The sequence below is a fragment of the Pithys albifrons genome, chromosome 8 (assembly GCF_047495875.1).
Source record: "Pithys albifrons albifrons isolate INPA30051 chromosome 8, PitAlb_v1, whole genome shotgun sequence".
NCBI lineage: Eukaryota > Metazoa > Chordata > Aves > Passeriformes > Thamnophilidae > Pithys > Pithys albifrons.
Window position 1 is genome coordinate 7,558,709 of NC_092465.1, and position 20,385 is coordinate 7,579,093.

The window sequence follows — 20,385 nt, forward strand, 5'->3', positions numbered from 1 at the left end:
AAGTTTGCATCTGAAAGTTGTGGGTTACATGTGCTACTCTGATTTGAGGCCAAATATGATAGCATATAAAAATTTCATAGTGGAAAATAAATTCTTTGCTTCAAATTATTTATTTTTAACTGTTTTCAAGGCAGTTTTAGAAAATGCTAATGCAAATTATTTAGTGTCAGATTTTCCTGGTTTGTTTGGGCAGCCTGTCATTTTGGGAGCAGAATGTTTTTCTAAAGAACCATCATTTTTTCTTGCTGGTATGAAAAGCTAGAAGATACCAGCCTAAAATTAGGATACTGCTTTTTATACTATTTATATCTTGCTGTTGCAAAGCCGTCGCAGGAATAAGTTTAGGGAAAATGATTACATCATAAAATAATTAGGGAAAAAAGTAGGGGCTTAATATAAATCAAGGAAATTTCTTCCCTAGCCTCTGTAGTACAATCTGTGTCAGGTGAAAGGTAATTCATTTGGATTGCAAAGCAGCCACACAACATCATTGTTAACTTCATTATTTTTAAGAGATGTGAAAATAAAGCTACTTCTCCCTGCAAGTACCCTCCAAGTGCTTATGTTATTACTGTTTATACCTTAATGCTTCAGTGTGCTTTAAATACACCTTTAACTTCATCCCTGGGAAGGCTTTGGGTGTTTAAGTATATTTGTCAGTATTCCCAGTATAGCTGGACACAGGTGTTTGGACTGCCACTGTTGGAAAGCTCTGGTTTCAATAGCTGGCTAATTTAATAAAGTCTTGCTTCAGTAAAATGATTCAGCTGTAAGCAGCCTGTACAAATTGTAATAAGCACAATAAGCAATGCCCCTCTTTTTTCCCTGTTCTTTTGGGTAATGTTTTTTCATGCTGCCAAAGTCCACTACAAGGAATGCTGCAATGTGTTGCAAAGTTGTTTGTCAGTGCTGTGGTTTATTTTTGCAGAGGAGTATTGATTACAGAATGAGAAACATTTGGTTTAACAGCGATCGATGAGTAGCAAACAAAGGACACTGAAGTTTGACTCATTTTATTTTAAACAAAAATGCAGCACCCAGTGCAATTTATGATGAAATAAAAAATGACATATGGTCTTTGTTCTTGTAATCACATTTTTTCTTGTCATTTGTGAGTGAAGTAAGTTTAGACAGACAGAGGACTGTAGTCTGTTGTGTGCTGGTTTTGGGACTAGGTTGCACAATGAGAGTTTAGAGGGAGAGCTCTGACCTTGTGTCAGATCCTCAGGCCTTGCAGGAGGGTCCCAAGCAGGTCCATCTGCCTCTGGCAGGGACCACACCAAAGAGATCTCACCTGCCTTCCGTGTAAGAGAGATGAGGGTGAACCGTTTTGAACTCCTTGACCTGTTTGATTTGCAGGACCCAAACAAGCTCTTGCAAAATACCTGTAACGTTGAGAATGTTTGTACTTCCCTTTGCCCAGCAGCTTTAGCAGTGCATGGCTGGGGCTCAGGTACATCCTGTGACACCTGACCAAGTACCACTTGATCACCATGCATTGTGTTGGGGGAATTAAATATTCATTGCTTTGGAAAGAATATGTCACTTTGCCAAACCAACTGTGAGACCAAGTAGCAAATTTCACTTTCTGTTTCAATTAATATTTCATCATTAATTCTTGAAAAATGAAATTCTTTCACCATCCCTCTCTCATCTCTTATCCCAAGCTTTTCTATGGCTCCTGTCAGCAGTAGTCATTCAAAATGGCATACAAGGGTGATGAAATACTGTTTGAATACTCTGAATGTGCATATTTATTCATAACAGTATTGACTTGCTAGAAAAACTAATTTCAGTGTGCTTCTAGTAGTTGCTATTTGTTTGCTTCACACTGTTGTCATTATATTCTACTTTTGTGGCTATTCTCTCTGGCTCATAGGATGTTGTGTTGTACACTCAGCTATGATTCTATTAAATTACAACTTTTATGGCAAGGTGCCAGATGTATAATATCAGCAAATGCATTAAAAATAAATAGATAAATACTCAGTTTAGGTTGTCAGTGACTTAATGGTACTTCAAATTCTAAACAAAAAATATTTTAGTCTTTTCTTCCCATCATTTAAATTCATTGCAAAGTATCTGTTTGAAATCAATATTAATTACACAGAAATTGTGACCCTCTTTAGCCAATGCTTTAAAATAGTTGTTAAAAATTTAATGTGAAGGTTATTAGCCTGATTTTGAGCAACATTAAGCTTGTGTTAAATATTCTCATGTAGAATTTTTTTCACAAAACAGCACTCCCACGTTAGCAGAATTAGGAGTACCATAGTAAACCCCTTCTTATGATGCACTGGGGAAGCAAATTAAAAATTCAAGAATACAGAGGAATTTTATTTCTACTTAAACAGTAGCCGTTTTCTCTACTTACAAGGTAACCTTAATGATGAGATTACGTGTGCCCCTTTTAAGACGTTTTTGATATTTGAACTAATCAGTTGTGTTAAATCCAGCTGTTCTGAAGAACTGCTCTTCACAAGACTCGAACATAAACTAAACAGGAGGGACCAGTTCTGTGTAAGTGTTGGGCTGTCTCCCTGATGAATACCAATGCCCTTTATAGCATGCATGGTGTGTGTTTCACTTGCAGTTAACTATAGTTTTAAATCTTGACACACAGACACATTTTTCTTTAGCATATGGTAACCTGATTGATCAAAGGAGTGGTATGATAATACATGAAAGATAAATTCAAAAGTTAAGAATAAAATGCTCTGATATGGTGGGCTGATCTCAGCCTCAGGTCAGCCGTGCTGTCGCTTCCCTTCCTCAGTGACACCCCGGGAACAAAAAATGACAGAAAATCATGTAAATCAAGATAAAATCAGGGAGATTACTCACCTTTTATCCTCACGGGCAAAACTGATTTGGCTTTAGGTAGGTGAATGTATTGCCAATTAAAATAGACTTAAATAACATTAAAAAAAAATTTAAAACAACACTTGACGAAATTTGGGCTGTCTCTCACACCTGTCTCCTCACTCCTTACCCCTCAGTGCTGTTTGGCCCTTTCTTAAGTGCCCCAAGTGCCACTGATGGGCTCAGCTGTGCCCCATTTGGGGTTGTGGCAGAGCCAGTGGGAACTGGCACAGGGCAGCCCTGGGCTTCTCTCACAGAGGAGCCCCCACAGCCAGTGCCTGGATACAGAGGTACAGTACATCTGATCCTCTGACTTTAAAAAAGGTAAGATTATGGGGGTAGCACATGGTGGAGGGGCAGGGGAAGGTGCTTTAAGTGGAGAGGCAGGGAGGAACAAGGTACCAGCTAAGGAGCCTTAACAGGGAGATCATGAGATCAACAGCACCGTGGAAGGGAGAGGCAGGTCCAGCAAAAAGTGGGGAACTGGAAGGTTTTGGAATGAGAAATCTGCTTGTGTTACTGAAACACTTGACCCTCATGGGGAGAAATCCCTGAGTACTTCTCTGAGAAGTCTTGTCATGGAGTTAGTCCTACCATTCTGATGATACATCTGCAGCTTTTACCTGCAGTGAGAGGTAAAGGAGTTAAAGCTCCAAGTCCCTGACTTGGAAGGCTCGATGGCCATCCGTGTCTAGATTTAAAGTTAACACTGACATAGCTCTAAAAGGATAAAGTGGCAGCATATCCATACAAAACCTGAATGTGCCACATGCTCACTCTGCATGCTGGATGTCAGGCTGTTCAGAAATGAGTGGCCTGTTGTGCACTATGTGCTGCCATCTGGCTCCCAGGACTGCCACCCGCTCCATCCATGCTCATGTTCCCTCACTTAACAGACAAGACATTTGCAGTTTGGTAGAATGTGAAAGAACCATGTGCTGACATTTGGGACACATCCCAAGGGAGTTAAAGGAGACATAAATGATTGAGCTCCTTTTAGGAGATGCTCGTATGGCTGCACAGGGTCAGTCCTTAGACCAAGAGCATGGCTATTAACCAGTAAGTCTGCGAGTAAGTTCTGGCTCTTGGTCTCTTCATGGGGTGCTGAGAACAAAACATATTTTGCTGTCAAATCCGTGTGTTATTTTCAATCCAGTTATAAATAGTTTTCGTGCGTTTTGTTTTGATCGTGAGTATCTCAAATTGGATTCCTTCCTTAACTTCAAGAAGATGACTTAATGTGTGGTACATGTCCCTGACTGCATGAGAAATGAAACATTTTGACACGAACATTTCTACAGCTACACAAAAAAGAAGCTCGCTGAAGTGCAAACTCTGGCTCACGAGCATAATGAGTAGCTGGTGAAACTTGATTGCTGAAATGTTCTTGAAAAAGTAATTGCCAATAGTATTTGTTCAATGTTAAAATATTCTGGTACTTGCACAAAAGTATTGGTAGAGTTTACTAACCCCATCTTTTCTCCCTAGTTTGTTCACATAAAATTTTTGCCTATTTGGAAAGTTATCAGAAATTTAACTGGGTGGTGTGATGAAAGTCAGGCTATCTGGAGACACTGAAAAGAGGAAGCAGGAGTGAAGTAAAGGTTATGCTTCTAAGAAGAGAAGGGTACAGCTGTGCTGCAGAAGGCAGGAAGAGAAAGCAGGGAAAATACTTTGAGCAGAGCTCATGGAGAGAACTTGCAATTAAAGAGGAATTGGCAAGTGGGAACACAAAACTTCACCGGAAGATGGCAATGATTTTTCTGGTGTTAAAGTGAACAATGCATTTCACTGGATACCTTTTTTATTTAACCTTTCCTTCCCATGGCACTTTCTATTAAGCTTATATTCACTATAAAACCTTAAACCAGTTCTGCATTCATTTCTTCTCTCTTTTTTTCACAGGAATAAAGTGGGGTTAGCACAGGGGAGCTTATAAAGGGCATTATGACAGCACAAAATTTCTGTAGAGTTCAGGGATATGTTTTCTTCTCCAGGAGACAAAAAAAAATCTCTGTTTAATCCTGGCTTTTCTGTATGTTAGGCTCACTTTTCTGACACTTCATTATGGCTGTTCTGGGTTTGAATAAAAATGTGGTTCTCTTTTCAGGTTGATAAGGTCACTACTGCTGGGAGGTAGTTTCTGTGTGTAGTATACATGAGTATTTTGTGTTCTGGAGACCACCACAAGTGTGGATGGTCTCTTACTCCTTTTTCTCTCCACTTTACAGTATTTAATATCTATGGTATGGCTAACAGCAGATCTGCTTTCTGCCTGCAAGAAATGGCAGAAGTGTTGCAAGGTTGCCAACAAATTCGTGTAGAATCCCAAAAGTGAAGGCTGATGGTGTTGCTGTGCAGTTGTCCTGTGGGCAAGTCTTTGCCCTGTTGACACAGAAGACTTTTGGTAGCTGGGAAGAGAAGCCAGAATTCCTGAGCCATAGGTCAATAGTTTTGTTTTTGGTCTTGTAGCCTTGTGACTTGTTCGTTGTTCATCCCTTAACCCTGAAAGAAGCCTGAATTTTGTACAGCCAACAGTACATGCTCATATAACAAATACTGTGTTGTGATGCTTGCCCTTGAGGTGGCTGAATTGGAACTGGACATTTAACTCATTCCAGAAGTTCCTAATGTTTAGGGGTTTCATTCCTGTAATGTTGTAATGTGAATTTGTTGCTAGTTTAAGAGTACTTTTCTTAAGGTAATTCCTACATCCTTTCTTCTTAAGAAAAACTCAAGAAAACCCATGTGGATGTGCTGATCTTTTTGTGTAGGATGATAATACAGAATTCCCCAAATGAATAGAAGGAGTAAATGGTGGCAGCAGCTTTATCTGACCTATCACCAAGAGGTAAATGAAACAAAGAAATAGCTTACATAGCTCTTTGACCTGGAGGGGGGAAGTTTAGCTTGTGCAGCTCTGCTGTATATCCAGTGCTCTACTGGAAAGTGTGGATTTGTGATTAGCAGGAACGTGACTGTGTGTGGAGGTACAACACACTCATTCCACAGGACAGGCAGAGGCTGGGAGCAACCTGCAAAACACCCTGGCAGCAAGGTGGAGAACACATTACTCATCTGCTTTCTGAAGTGTCACCTTTTGTCTCCCCCATCCTGGAGAGATCTGCTTTTGTACATAACGTAGAAAAAACATTTCTTTGAGGAGCAGAGCATGGCCAGTGTAGCCAACGTACAGAGGCAGTTGCTTTATAAGAATAAGATCATTGTGGCTGCAGAGACACTGAATGAGTTCTGAAGGCATGGCTGAATCTCTGGTATTCAGTCTATTGTCATAGTTAAGCTTTTACTGGATCAGGTATCTCAGGCACAGCCAGATGCTTTGAATCAACTTGGCCACTGAGATGTTCAGAGCAGCACCTGAGTTTCCTCCAAGCTGGCTTATCAGTTTCTGTAGGGACAGTTGCATATTTGATTTTAAGCCCAGTTTCTGTAGATATCAGGATCTTCAGAAAGCTTTTCTTAAGTCCTGGTGGTAATTATTTCTTTTATGTCATTTTCCTTGCTACCTCTGGGAGCTCTAATGTCTCTTTAGCAGCAGTGAAATACTTCTATAACAGCAGATGCTCACAGTATGCAGCAGGAGCCTCTGGAGCAGGATAATTTTGAAGCCAGCATTGCTGGGGAAATACTGACTGCTGTGAATATTCTTCCCATGTCATTAGCCTTGAGTTATCCTTCATGAGCCATTCTCTGTAGGGCTGCTGTGTATCTTCTCCTGGTGCTGAGCCTGGCTCTTGTTGTGTCAGGAACCAAAGATTACTCAGCACCTGGAAGGACACGGTTATGTAACACGGACAGTAATTACATCATTTAGTTAGAACATTGTATTTATTTGCCAGTAATTTGTTTCTTGTGCAGTTTTTCATTTTCCAGGTGTTACATATGGCCAACCAGACAGAGCCCCTCTGTTCTCTTAAGTAATTCCCCCTATTTTTTCACAAGCATATAGATATTTCATTTAAACCTTTGCAGCCTCCCTTTGTGGCATCTGCTTATTTATCACTGTCTTTAAGATCTTTTTTCTACTTGGTAATGCTCATATTTTTAGTCCCTTGGTTACTGCTATTGTAAATTATTATCCAGTAAGATTTATAGCTGTGAGATTTGTACAAATAGCCTGTCTCCCACATTTAATGGCTAAACAGTAAGATACCTTTGTTATTTACTAATGAAACTATGTATAATTTCTATATAAATTTTTGCAGGTATGTCATGAAAATTTAGGTCAGCAATGGAACTATGTCAGACTGTCTGACAGGCTACATATTGTCTTGCATTGTAGGCACAAAGCATATAGATGATGAACCCACTGTAGCTTTACAGTGACTTAAGCTGTTCTTAGACATTGGAACCCCATCACTGGCTGAGTATGATAAAGTACCATGTAAAATGCTTGGGGTTTTTTTATTGATTTGTTATCTCATTAAATTCCCAAGGGAAAAATTAATTTAATTTCATTTCTGTTTAGCAGGGCCACATGGAAAAGGCTGTATATACATATTTAAAATTCCAATAGCAGCTTTTGTAACTTTTAAGTCAGCTTCCACACCTCTTAAATTACATTTAGCTATTTTTAAATAGAGTTTTAAAGTCATTAGGTACCTTTTCATATGACGTTCCTTCTTTTTTAAAGACAAGATTAACCATGACATATTTAGATTTATCCAAGTAGTGCTGTATGTTGTGGGTTGGGTTTTTTGGTGATATGTTTTAAGAATTAGCAACACCCATATGCTATTTGCCTCTGAGAACTGTTAGTAAATTTAATGACACTTTTATAGCTTTCATATTTGTTTGATGGGTACTCAGTTTTTAAAAATTTATTCACTGCCATAGTGTTTCAGTAAATAGATTCAAATAGATGCTGTCCTGCTGATGGGGATCCTCCTCCCAGCCAGAACAAGAAAACCAGTGGCTGCAGAAATGAGTCCTTTCCTGCTAGTGAGGTTGAAATATTAAAGGATGTGTGACAAAAGTTGTCCTCTTGACTCTTTTCCTGCTTCCCATGTCTGCATTCAAAAAAGAGTGATCGCAGTTCACAAAAATAATTTTTATATTTATTTTGAATGGAAGTGAAAAAAAGAGCTTGGCAAAAGACAGTGGGTGTTTGCTTTTCAGTGCGCTGACAGCCACGAGTGAACCGAGTAAGGGTAGCTCAGCGTGATGGGACATTCTGAAAGACTTTCCATCTCTATGTTACATTGCTGTATAAAACTGATGGGACTAGATTGTTAGGGTAATTATTTTGAATTTAATGATTTTTCCCTAATTAAATCTTAGGTTTTTTCCTAAAAGCGTGTTTTATGTGTACAATTAATAAATAATGTTTTATGGTCTTTCAGCGTGAGAAGCTGATACATGAGTTGGAGGAAGAAAGACATTTGAGACTTGAGAGTGAAAAAAGATTACGGGAGGTGACCCTGGAGTCGGAGCGGAGCAGGGCTCAGATGCGTGGGCTGCAGGAACAGTTTTCCAGGTATGTTGCACTAGTAAACTATGTTCAAAATACTGGAAGAACACCCTTTGGTGCAGAAACACTGATCACACCTGTCGATAACTGGAATGGATTTAGTTTAATGCAAAATCTGGTCTCCCTCTGAGGTTCTGTGAATATAACAGGCTCTTGGCTAAAATGATTGTTGGCATCCTTAAAAGGTTTATGCCATCCTTCTGTGTAATGGGGACAATTTTCATTTCCAGGGATTTGGGGTTTGTTAGAATTCCCAATTTTCTAAGTGTAGGTCTTCACCTCTGAAAAAATATGTGCCATTGTCAATTCATTATGTGGTTGTTTTTTTCTGTTAAACAGCAAGAAAGGGTTTGACTGATGTGAATAAAGAGGAAAAAAAGAAGTGATGCCTTTTAGCAGCTGGATGCTCATCCTGCTTGGCCAACCTTCAAATCTCTCCCTGCATTGCCTGGGGCAGAGCTTAGGGCTAGACCAGAGTTCCACTTACAAGAGAACCAGCTTAGAACTGGGATTTTGGACAAATGATTCCTGTGACAGCAGGAAGGTTTTGAGCTGTTTATTGTTTTCAGGATACATGATGAGATCCTGTACATCAAATAGATTTTTTTTTTTGTTTTTGCCACATGAACAGAAACAAAACAATCCAAAAAATCAAAAGAGATAATGGAATTTTATGCTGTATATTTTCCATCAAGACTGAATATTAACTCATTCCCTTGGACCGGTGAAATGTTGAGAAGATCAAGTTCAGTTTAATAAGGTGAAAAATACCTGAGGGGTGATTTTTTTCATTGATGATGTTTGCTGTGATTTTTAGGGTTTTCTGTTTGGGTCATTTTTTGTGGTTGTTTTCTGTGTTTGCCACGCTGCTCCTCTGATTTGAATCTGGGTTTCCAGGCAACGCTACAAAAACCATTGATAGCAATAATAAAATTTGTTCTCATCTGTTATTTTGTGTTTGTAAAATTTGCATTAATTCTCTTCAGAATTCAAAAACCTATTTAAAAACACCACTAAGTGCTAAGTCAGAAATTCTTCAATAAAACTGCTAAGGGTATTCCTATTTGAGTTTCTGTTGTTCCTCTTCTGTGATCCTTGGTTGCAATTTTACTTATTCTGATGACAGTCCTGGAGTAATATACACAAATCAAATCCACTCTATGAATGTTCTTGGTTAGAATATTTTGCTCTATTGTATATTAACCTTGTTTAGGGAAGCATTTCCCGAGGTCCTTATTTTAGAACATTATTATTGTTACAATAACTAGAAACTTTTGAAATAAACTTTGACATGTTTAAGAAAAGAAAGGGCGAGGGGAAGGCAGTCTCCAAGTGATGTGCCCAGTAACTGTATAAAATTTTAACTGTTACAAATTCAGGTCTTTCCATGGTAGCTCTTCATTATTCCTGTGAAACTGCAGTAGTCTGATTCATTTCCACCATGTTTCTGGAAAGAATAACTATTTTATTAGTTAGGATCCCTGAAGTCCACTATCTTCAAATTAATCCATTCTTTTTCTTCCATTACAATTTGCAGTCGAGCTTTCTCTGATCTATCAAGAAGGAGAACAATGCAAGTTCTCCGAATTAAAGTTATTTGTCTCTTTATCTTTGTACTTCTGATTGAGATAAAGGTGAATACCATCTAAATCAGCATTATGTTCTTTTTAAGACTGTTTACACGTTAGCTAAACTGTTTGAAGGCAAACTTCAAGATCACTTTTTGTTTATGGCAACTTGATTGTTCCTGTGAGGAAAACTGCTGTTGGCCTCATCAGGCTGTGGGTTTAGGTGTAAAGCAGATTCTCGGAAGGGAATGTGTCACTTAAATGTTTTATTTGCTTTTAAAACATTATGTTTGTTATGATGAATATTAAAGGGGATTTTTTGCTGATGTTTAGTAGAATATTAAGATATTTGCTTACATGGACAGACTTTCTCCCAAAAAGAGTATATTTTTAATTACCGTACTTGAACAAATAATTAAACTGGCAACTGGATAGTCTTGTGCTGCTTAGAGATTCTGTATTGTTTGAAGGATTTGAGACTTTTCTGAATTCGAGCACAATTAAATTGGACTAGACAGGTGGTGATGCAAGGAGATGTTAAAATCAAGTTAATTGAAGTACTTCAGAAGATGGCTAGAGAATAATACTTTGGGCTCCAACATTCTGCCTTTCAGATGCAGATAAACTAATGTAAGAATATAGATTGTAGCAGAAATATTTAAAATATAATTTCTTAACTGAGTAGATTTATGTAGACATTTCTATATGTAAATGCAGAGCAGTGGGTTAAACTGATTTGTATGAAGTTTCTTTACATTTCAAACTATTTTCTTTGCATGTTTGAAAGAATGAAACTTAATAGTTGGTAAGCTGTAGGTTGACCTTTGTAAATCAGGAGAGCAAAACTGCCTATTCCTAAATGAAATTGTGTGAAAACTTTAATCTGTCATATAAGCATAGAGTTTGAGATGGAACTTCAGAAGGTGAGGGGGTTTCTTATTGATTGACGTTTCTGTTCTTACCAAGTAAGCAATATTTCAGGCTAGGAGTCTGAAATAAATCGAAGTTCTCTTTCTTAACATCTGTATAAATCTGCCAAAGCCTTAAAATGACACAGTGGTTAGTTTGATTAATATGTGATAGCTGCTGAAAGAGCTTTTAAAACAAAGTTTCTTTTCCAGAATTGTACGGTGGTGTATGCGTGTAATTTTCAATTTACTTTCTCATTTTATTGAAGGTAAACATGTTTAAGGTGTGGAGAACCCATGGAGAACCATTAATAGGAAAACTATTTAATGCTAATGTTGTGATTTTACACTGTAGTTGGATGCAGTTATTTTTGTGTTGCCTTGAGTTGAAAGACTTGATTTTTTTCCTTAAACCCACTGAGTTCTGTTACTTTGTTGCAGCTGTTAAAATCTGTAAGGCTCTTTTTGGCATGACAATGTTGCTCAAAAATGTACAGAGACTAACTCTGTACATACATATCAGCCCAGTATCTACCAAGGCAGTGCCATGCAGTCTGACTTCATGGTTTTGGTTGTTGGCACATGCCATGGTGGGTCACCATTTAGGTAAGTGGTATACCTGTTGCCTCTGGACCCAGCTCTGGATAAATTAGGTTAATTTTTTGGTTTGTTTATTCTTGGGAGGGTTTTTTTTTGCTCGCTCACAGTTTAACATTAGTTCCTTCTCAAACTTCTCACATCTTAGACATTAGAGAAGAAAATACACTGTGTCCCATGTACCTCCTTATTCTGGGGTTCAGCTGTGCTTTTCCTACTTTCAACATCTTCCTACAACAGTAGGAACAGAAAAGCAACAACTCTGCCTGAAGCAATAGGTGTGATTTATAGTATCATTTTAAAAAGCACACAATAGACACAATATAAATTGATTACATTTCCCTGATGTACATCAGTAAGCAATAGGAATTGTTGTCTGTTGAGTGCATAGAGTTCATTTGACTCTAAACTGGGATACAGTGTTAAAGCAGTAAAAGAGGTAGCTTTACCTAAGTTACTTTGATTACTCTTTTGATCTGAATGAAACAAGTTCAATAAACCCTAATATAAAGTATATCTGTAAACAGTAATTGAAAAGGCCGTTATCAAATCTTAAAATCCCTTTTGGGTAAATTTCAAAAACTCTTTCAGTTAAGGTTGTGGTGTTTATTGGTATCAATGTGTGTGACCAGAAAAAATGCCTTGGCTTTTAAGAATAGATGTTATTGGCAGAATAGGAAATGGTCCTTATTTGATCTTCCAGGGTCCAGTGAATGGGATGAGTGCAGTTCTCATTAGACTGTGTTTCAGCATTCCCCTCACATTAATATTGACTGTGGGGTTAAGCCTCTCACTTCTGACAAGGGGAAAAATGCCAACTACAAATCCAGCCACACTTGGCATAAAAAGGCAGTGTGACTGTTGGTTTAGGTACATCCTTTGTGGTTTGCTCCAATAATTGTTAATTCCCCTTGCTCTATTCCTGCTTGTCAGCAGGTGACTGAAGTGGTAACTGTTTCCTCTCAGCTGAGTTAAGGACACTTTTTTCATTGCAAGAGCATGCTGATGTTGCATCATTACACTGTAATTTCTAACATCTGCTTGACCTAAAGGTCACATCTGCTTGCACTTCTGTGGCCTTACTGCCATGCCTGGTAATCCACATACAGCAAAGACCATGTCTGGGAAATACAGTCTAGTAGGACACCTCAGTCAGCCCCTGTGGTTGGTCAGTTTGCCTAACGCCCACCATCTATAATATTTTAATGTAATTTCTGGCAAGATTAAAAGGCTCTCCTGGCAGCTACTGATGGTATTGCTTTGATTCTTTCATAGCAGGGATGAGTAAAATACTGAATGGGAATTCACTCTTTTTCTCAGAAAAAGATTCTAGAAGAAGCTGTCTACAATTCTCCTCTTTTGTGTAGTTCTGCAGTAATCTCCTGTCATCCTCCCTGCATGCCCTGTGTGGAGAGTTATTGTGGGAGGCAGATTGCCCCAAAGATAGTTTTTATCAAAAGATGACCCTGTCATCCTGCCCTGTGGTTTTGATACCACAAGATTTTATTAGATGATACTGTATGAAATGTTACAAAGAAAACCAGTGAATAAGTATAACACACAACTTGCTGACTTGTAAGTGCTCTGTGTCTGGTGTGTGTCTCTTGTACACTTGCTTCTTGCTTTGCTGCAGGATGGCCACTGTCAAAACCCCTGTGGCAGGTTGACCGTGACTGGCGGCCACGTGTCCACCTGGCCACTGTCCCACACACCCTCCAAGAACAGAAAAAAAACCCCTTGTGGTTTAAGGACAGGGAGATCACTCAGCAGTTACCATCAAGGGCAAAGTAGACTCCACTTGGAAAAAGATTACTTTAACTCATTGCCAATTAAATACAGCGTAGGATAGTGAGAAACAGCAACAAAACTAGTAATACTTTCTCCCGCCCCTTCCTTTTTCCCAGACTCAACTCCATTCCTTTATTCCTGATTCTTCTACCTCCACCCTGAGCAGCATATTGGGTGGCAGAGTTGTGGAGGAGCTGCTGCAATCAGTACAAAATACCTGGTCTCTGCCACTGCTTCCTCCTCCCCCTTTTCCCCGCTCCAACGTGGGGTCTGACCCACTGGGGTCTGTGACTGCTGGAGGCCTCTGGGGTGTCTGGTGTACAGGGGGTGAGACTGAGGCCCCTTCAGACATGAGGTGTGGAGCTGCCTCTCTCCCTGTGCTGTGCAGGTTGCTGGCACTGCATGGCTGCTGAGCCCTTGGCTGAACTCACTGCTCCTCAGGACGTGGTGTGAATGCTGCTTTACTGGGGCTGTGACCTAATGCTTAGGATATTGATCCTGTCTTTGGATTAGAATTGACACAGTTAAAGAATGAAGTTTCTTTTAGATTAACACTGATGGAGTGAGTGTATTAGTATTTTTATTTATGTGCATGTACAACACTTAGGCACATATTTCATCTCTAATAGTTACTCAGGACTGTCAAGTACTGTTCTAAGGAAGATCAAGGAGCTTTTGTCTGAATAGTTTTCATCTGACAGAAAATAAGGGAATGGTTTTTCTAAACCCATGAAATTAAGGCCAGGGGAGGTTTCCCCAAGTTGTATATGGAGTTTGACCCCACTCAGTTTCTGGGCTACTTTGAAGTAAATATTCTGGTTTCCTGTTTTTTTGACCAAAAAGAAGTAAAAAAGAAATTTTATAATTTTTCATACTGGGCTTAATTTTTCTCACTCTTTAGTTCTGTGAATGAATATGCTGGTTTTGAAAGTACAGAGACAGGAGAAATATTTTCTAAGAATGTTTCTCAGTTTTCTTCAAAAACTAAATTCTCATTCTCATGTTAGAAACCATTAGGTTAAAACAAAAAATTTCATACAGAAGTTGAGACAGAACTAAAGCAATGAGGTCAGAATGACTGCAGAGGACTGAAGATCCAGTGTAAACTTGAAACACAGAAGTCATACCAGGACCAGAAGTTATAGAAAACTCAATTGCATGATGTATATTGACTTGTGTAACACTTTTAGAGAGCAGAGCATTGCTTGCTTCAGGCATTGTTAGAGATGGACAGAGAGGTACGTGCAGTTCTCTATCTTCTGTGGACTCGTAAGGCACTGGAGCTACATTAAGAGCCAGCCCTATTTCACTAGTAAATCATGTGCTGGTGTTTCGTGGCAGCTCTTAGTTGCTGAAAGCTTCTTGCAAGGGATCCAGGGAAATAGATAATTTTTAACTTCCACATGACTGTCTGCATGCTCAGAAAATCCTGGGCTTGGTTTGTATTTATCTTTGTGCTCACAGTATGCATCATACTTATATTTCTGGAAGGTTGCATCTATTGCCTTTTACTGATTTATCAGAGCATGAAATGATATTCTGCTTCCTCTGTTCTAGCTAGCACTATGATTTAATAGGATATACTGGGATTTTTTCCCTTAGCATAATGTAATACATTAAGACCAAAGTAGGACTAGGTTATGGTGTGTTCCTTTGGGTTGCCCTGCCTTTTAAAACACACAAGACATGGAGACATTATATCAGCATTTCACCATAGTTTAACAGTAAGTTACCAATGCCCACGAACAGGTCCAAGCACCACGCAGAATCTGCTCCATGCATTGATTTTTGTAGTGAAAAGACGGTGTGAATATTCTCTGCACTCACATACCACAGACCTGACCAAGCAGAATCTATCTATATTAGGTAGTGTGTGGTATGTGTCCATCATCTCTCTTGTTATATGGCTGTTTCATTTCCAAAGTTAGAGTTGATGTTAAAGGAAGCTCCTGGAAGCTTTTGAGTAAGAGCAGGGATTCCTGTGCAGATGTAGTGATTTGGTTTATAGGGCTTTTTATGTTGGAGGACAGTGAACTCCTTGCTTTGGTGAGATGTTATTGTCAACTTCCTTGCTACTGCTGTTTACATAGGTTGAGGTTTAATGTTTAGGTACTGTGAAATCCTGTACCTGCTGAAGTTCACAGCTCTGTGTGGTTTGTTTTGCACAGTAATAGCTATGTTTTTGCAGTTATTTCTAGCTGCAGATAATTGTAAAACATGTTTAAATTTAAGAAAAGACAGTGCTGATACAGGAACTAAGTGCTATGACTGAGTAATGTTTCTTCCCAAGAGCTGAGCAGTCATGTATGGTAAGAAGTTTCCAAGGTAGATAGGACTTGTCATTGTCCGGGGAACTTCTGCTACTTACTACAGATTTGCTGATCATATGGATGCGCTTTTAAAATTGCACTAGAACATGCAAAGTTACAGACTGTTTCTTTCCTGTGTAACTTGCCATAGTTACCATTCCAGTTGCCATTCCTTTCTGAATCAGGAAATCTGGAAAGTCATAGATGTGTCTCATGCTATTCTGCAATTCCTTGATGCCATAGAAGGTAAAGAGATGACTCAAACCCAACGCATTCCTTCACATGATTAATAGAATTTCCTTCATGAGCATTCTTAGGGAATTCCACAGTGTCTAACACATGGATAACCCTCACATCTTTGCTGCTGCATGGATCTCCCTCCCCTACTTCCACTGAGAAAGCAGAGTAGAGGGCCTTACTTAGCACACTGTCCCTTAAACACTGGTGTGCTGCCCCCAGGCTTATCTCCGTGAGCCTGGTTTTATCCCTTTCCCCTTTCAAATCTAGTTTAAAGCTTTTTCAGTGAGCCCTGATAACTCCTGTGCAAAGGTCCTTTTGTGACAGGTGTACATTGTCTTTTGCCAGCAGACCTGGTGTCCTGTAAACCAACCCACGATCAAAAAACCCCAAAATTTTGCCAGTCTGGGCTCAAAATCTGTTGTTTCAAAAAAATAAGGCTTTTCATATGACTAAGTGCTTTTAGAAGCACAAATAATTGCTTCTGCCATGTTTTCTACCAAAAAAGATAAAAGAGAGCTTCCTGTTTCATTGGGATAGAAGTCTTCAAAGCCTGGTTTATTAATGTAAAAGCCAGATCTGTCCTTCTGAACCTGAACATGGAAAATTTCCTACTTCAGATTGTATGTGTATCTTTGTCTTTTAAAAAATTATCTTCATTTCACAATATCTGTATAACAGAAGAATATTAGAAAGAAAATGGAGGAAATACCTGTGACAGAAGGGCAGTGTGGTGATAAAGATCTTCAGTAGAATATACTCCAAAGAGTCACATCTGAGTCAGTATTGTCATTTATCTTTTTGAACATAGTAATTCATAGAGTTCTGTGTAAATGGAAAATGTGTCCCACTGAAATGATTAAAGAAGTTAAATAAGTAAGGAGAGCAGGCAAGAAGAAAGCCAGCAAGAACTGGAGTTACCTTAGGATCTGTTTTGGATGACTGTGGTGAATTTAAAGGCTATTTTTAAAAGCATCAGTCTGGTTTGAGCTACAGGAATGTCTAGAAGAGTTGTTTCCTACACCAACCCAATCACTCAGTATGTCTGTGACTCTCCTACCCTCTAATGTACAATGGCACTTTTTATTAATGCCCCTTCCTTGGAAGGGAGAGGATATGCTATGGAAATGACAGGAAAGGTTTGACAGAAAACCCTTGCATGTGTTTCACAACTGGTGGTCTTCCCCATGCTCCTGTCAGTCAAACGTGTGCTGGCCACACTTTGGAACTGATTTCTTCAAAGTGAGCCTTTGCAAAATCGATATGTATAAGACTGATGCTCTGACTTCATGATTAGCTCTGAGTTACAACCCAAATAACATGGATTTATTCTGTTTTAGTTTACTGGTCCTTTCAGACTTTTGGTTCCTTTTCTCATATGATTGGAAACCCATGTCTGATATGCAATTTGCAGATTATAGACTGTTTCTCTTTACTAATGGATCACAGGGAAATATGAGTTTATGATCACAATTTTTGTGGGTTTTTTTCTGTTAAATGCTTGAGGTAGCTTGTATTAGTAATTTTTCTGCACTATAAAGCTTGTGTTGTAAACTGTAAATGTATCATTAATGAGCAGTGGTGTGTAATCAGATTGATAGTGGTAAGTCCAGAGCAAATTAAACCATGAGGGAATACTATGATTAAAAAGCTGACATAAAATCAAATGATCTTCATAGTTATACTTCTCTTTTATGAGCATGATTGGAATCTTCAAAGGTTCATTGGTTGACTGAGTGTAAGTTTTACCTTTACAATTTTACAAAAAAACCAAACCAGGGAGCCTACACTCCCATTCTGATTGCAAGTAGATAAAATCTGATCCAGAAAAGTGCTCACGCTTTTCAAGATACCAGTGTGCCTTCTTTACATCTGATCTCATGGGTGGCATCCCTGTCTGCGGTGGAAGAGTTGGAAGTAGGTGATCTCTAAGGTCTTTTCCCACCTGACCCATTCCAACCCAAACCATTCCATGGTTCTATGATTCTGCCTCATTAAAGGCAGAGCAAAAGCGGTTCGGGTATCTTTGGGGAGTTTAGTGCCTGAAATAGCACAGAGGTACAGATTTGGGGTGGAGAGGAGATCATGAAGTCCTGACTGTTGCCTCTCGGAGTGGAATAATAGAGGAATACTTTATTCTGTCTAGATTTAAAGCAAGGTTTTCTGGTTTTCATGAGTATGTGAGGCAGGGAGGAGAAAAGGCCTTTCTCTGAAGTATTCTGGAGAAAATGGTGCAGGCAACAGTACAGGAGAACAGGCCCAAAGATGTCCCTCTCTTGATACTGCCTGTTTATTGTATCCAAAGGTGGGCCCTGTAGATTGAGACTTTTGCTCTCCTCAGTGAGAAACTTTTGTAGAACCATATCTTTACTCACAGGTTGCATAGCTGGATTTCTAATGCTGGTGTGTTAGTAAAGAGCTGGTCTTTAAATGTGATGAATACATAATTTTTAAATACAATGAGTTTGTCATCCTGCTCTGCATAACCTTTTAAGTATCTACACTAGCTAATAAAAATAGAATAATTCATCTGCCTGACGTGAGGTGGTAATGCATTTTTTTAATCTAGTCTAGCAATTCATAGTCTGCATAGGTTGGAATGTATCACAGGAGAATTATTATGGTAATTTTAATTTTATCATAGAACTTGTAATTACTCCACAGTATTGTTCTAATGCAACAGGCCATGCAGCAGTTCATTTGTTTGTCAGTGCTCAAAACTGGGCAGTGCAACTTAAACATTTCATTTTAATCTTCTTTTATCAAAATGTTTTGGTTGTGTGTTTTCCTCTGTGCACACATTTTAAATATTAAAAGTTGCACTGAGTATAGTTAAAGCTGAAAACTATTATATGAAGTTCAAACTTTTGTGGGATTTAGTTTCTCAGGGTAGATGATAAACAGTAAGAGAATAGGATGGGATTTGTTTTCCTTGTATAGGCTTATAGGCCTAGTTCTAATTATTCATCCCTTACTCTGAAACTGCATTTTCATAGATACTCTACAGGTGCATCCTCAGGGATTTGTGCCCTGAAGGCATAAGTTTTTTTCAACTGCATGGATATTGCTTCTGCATTTTCTTGATATATATCATGTAGAGGGGAAAATGGAATTTAAAAAAGAAAAGATACTTGATTTTAGTCCATCAGTATCAGTAAAGACAGCTGTGAGATCTTCTGATTCCCGCTGAGTTTGGATTCAGACCTAGCAGAGGGAATGTCCCTTGGAAAGGAATAGACATTTCCCTTCTTGAGGATGAAGACAGCATTGAGGGACAAATGGAACAGTTTTAAGTCAACTGACATGATCCAAACTATTCAAATAAATAAGGAAAATTGGTGGGCCAAGTCCTCACCAGGTCCTGAAAGGTGCCAGACACCTTCACTAAAAATGCAGTGAGAATGGACCGTCAGTGGCTTATGGCAGGAAGGACCTCAGTAATTACTGTGGGCTTTGCCTGTAAGAGGTTTGTTGCTTACAATCTTGATATTTTTTGCAATGTCATTAATCATGCTGAACTTATATGACTAATATTGTTATAATTTCTAACTCCACAGGGATCCTGTTGCAATTTAGTAACAATTACTGTCTACTGTTTCCGATAGCTCTTATTGTACAGCATTGCCAAAAATCTTAATGTGATTATCTTTGCTCATAATCTGTGCAGATACTGTAAGCAAATGTAAATTGATTTGAATGATTCTTTCAGTGTAACATGGTTTTAATTCCATGTGTAGTGCCTGCTCCATAATCTTGAATTTTACAAATTGGGCACCACTAGTGTTCAGTCAAATTGTGTATTAAATGGCATTCATTAAATATGAATTTCAGAAAGCATCTGTCTTCTAAGCCTGCAGTATAATAACTGTACATCAGTTATTGTCCAAAGGATGTCAGTAGAATGTTGTGTTGCATAAAACAATGAACTCTTCTTGTCACAACCAGATAATTAAGGATATGCTGCAAAAGAATGCAGAGAAACTACAAATCCTGTTCAGAGTAAGTCACATTGTAGAGTTCACTGAGTATTTTAGGATGTTGATCCACACTCTTAGTTTACATTATACCTTGGAGAATGTTTTCCTTTTACATCATTCTGGTTTGTGATAACTGCATCCCAGTTCAATTGCTTTCTTCAAGATAAGAGATTTTACTCTTCTTGATTTTCACCACCATTCCAGATAGGAAGGAAAAAGTGTCATGCCAAGGAAGAGTTGCATTTGTCATGAGAACAGTGGTTAGGAGGAGATGTGAGATGGTGAGGCTTAACACAGCAAGGGCACAGAGATTTCTGTAGCCTCTTGTTTTGGCACAGGAAATTGTCCTGCATTTTAGAACTTGACATACCCTTTTCTGCAAGTGTTTTTAAGTTTTCTTTTTGTTCTTCTATATTTTGGGGATTTATTTGTCCATATTTGCATTCCAGTACATGGCAAAGAAAGCACATCCTGCTGTACATTGTGCCTGAATTGGAAATCCAGACCAATTGTGTGTTTTGAACTAAGTTTTCCTTCTCTAGGAATACAGATTAGATCATTAAGTTGTAGTACCCTTATCAGTGTTTGCAAGCTGCAGTCTATTAATGGAATGAATGTGGCATGGGTTGATACACTGTCTCACCTGAT

At 38.7% G+C, this 20,385-nt stretch overlaps 1 protein-coding gene across 3 annotated transcripts in view; it reads left to right on the forward strand.

Moving 5' to 3' along the window:
* The window catches only part of NCKAP5 (NCK associated protein 5), a 205,899-nt gene that overhangs the window by 16,108 nt on the left and 169,406 nt on the right, over nt 1–20,385 (forward strand). For all 3 annotated transcript variants that reach the window (XM_071562747.1, XM_071562748.1, XM_071562749.1), the window contains exon 2: nt 8,226–8,359. In XM_071562747.1, coding sequence (XP_071418848.1) covers nt 8,226–8,359 — 134 coding nt within the window. The remainder of the gene's footprint in view (nt 1–8,225; nt 8,360–20,385) is intronic.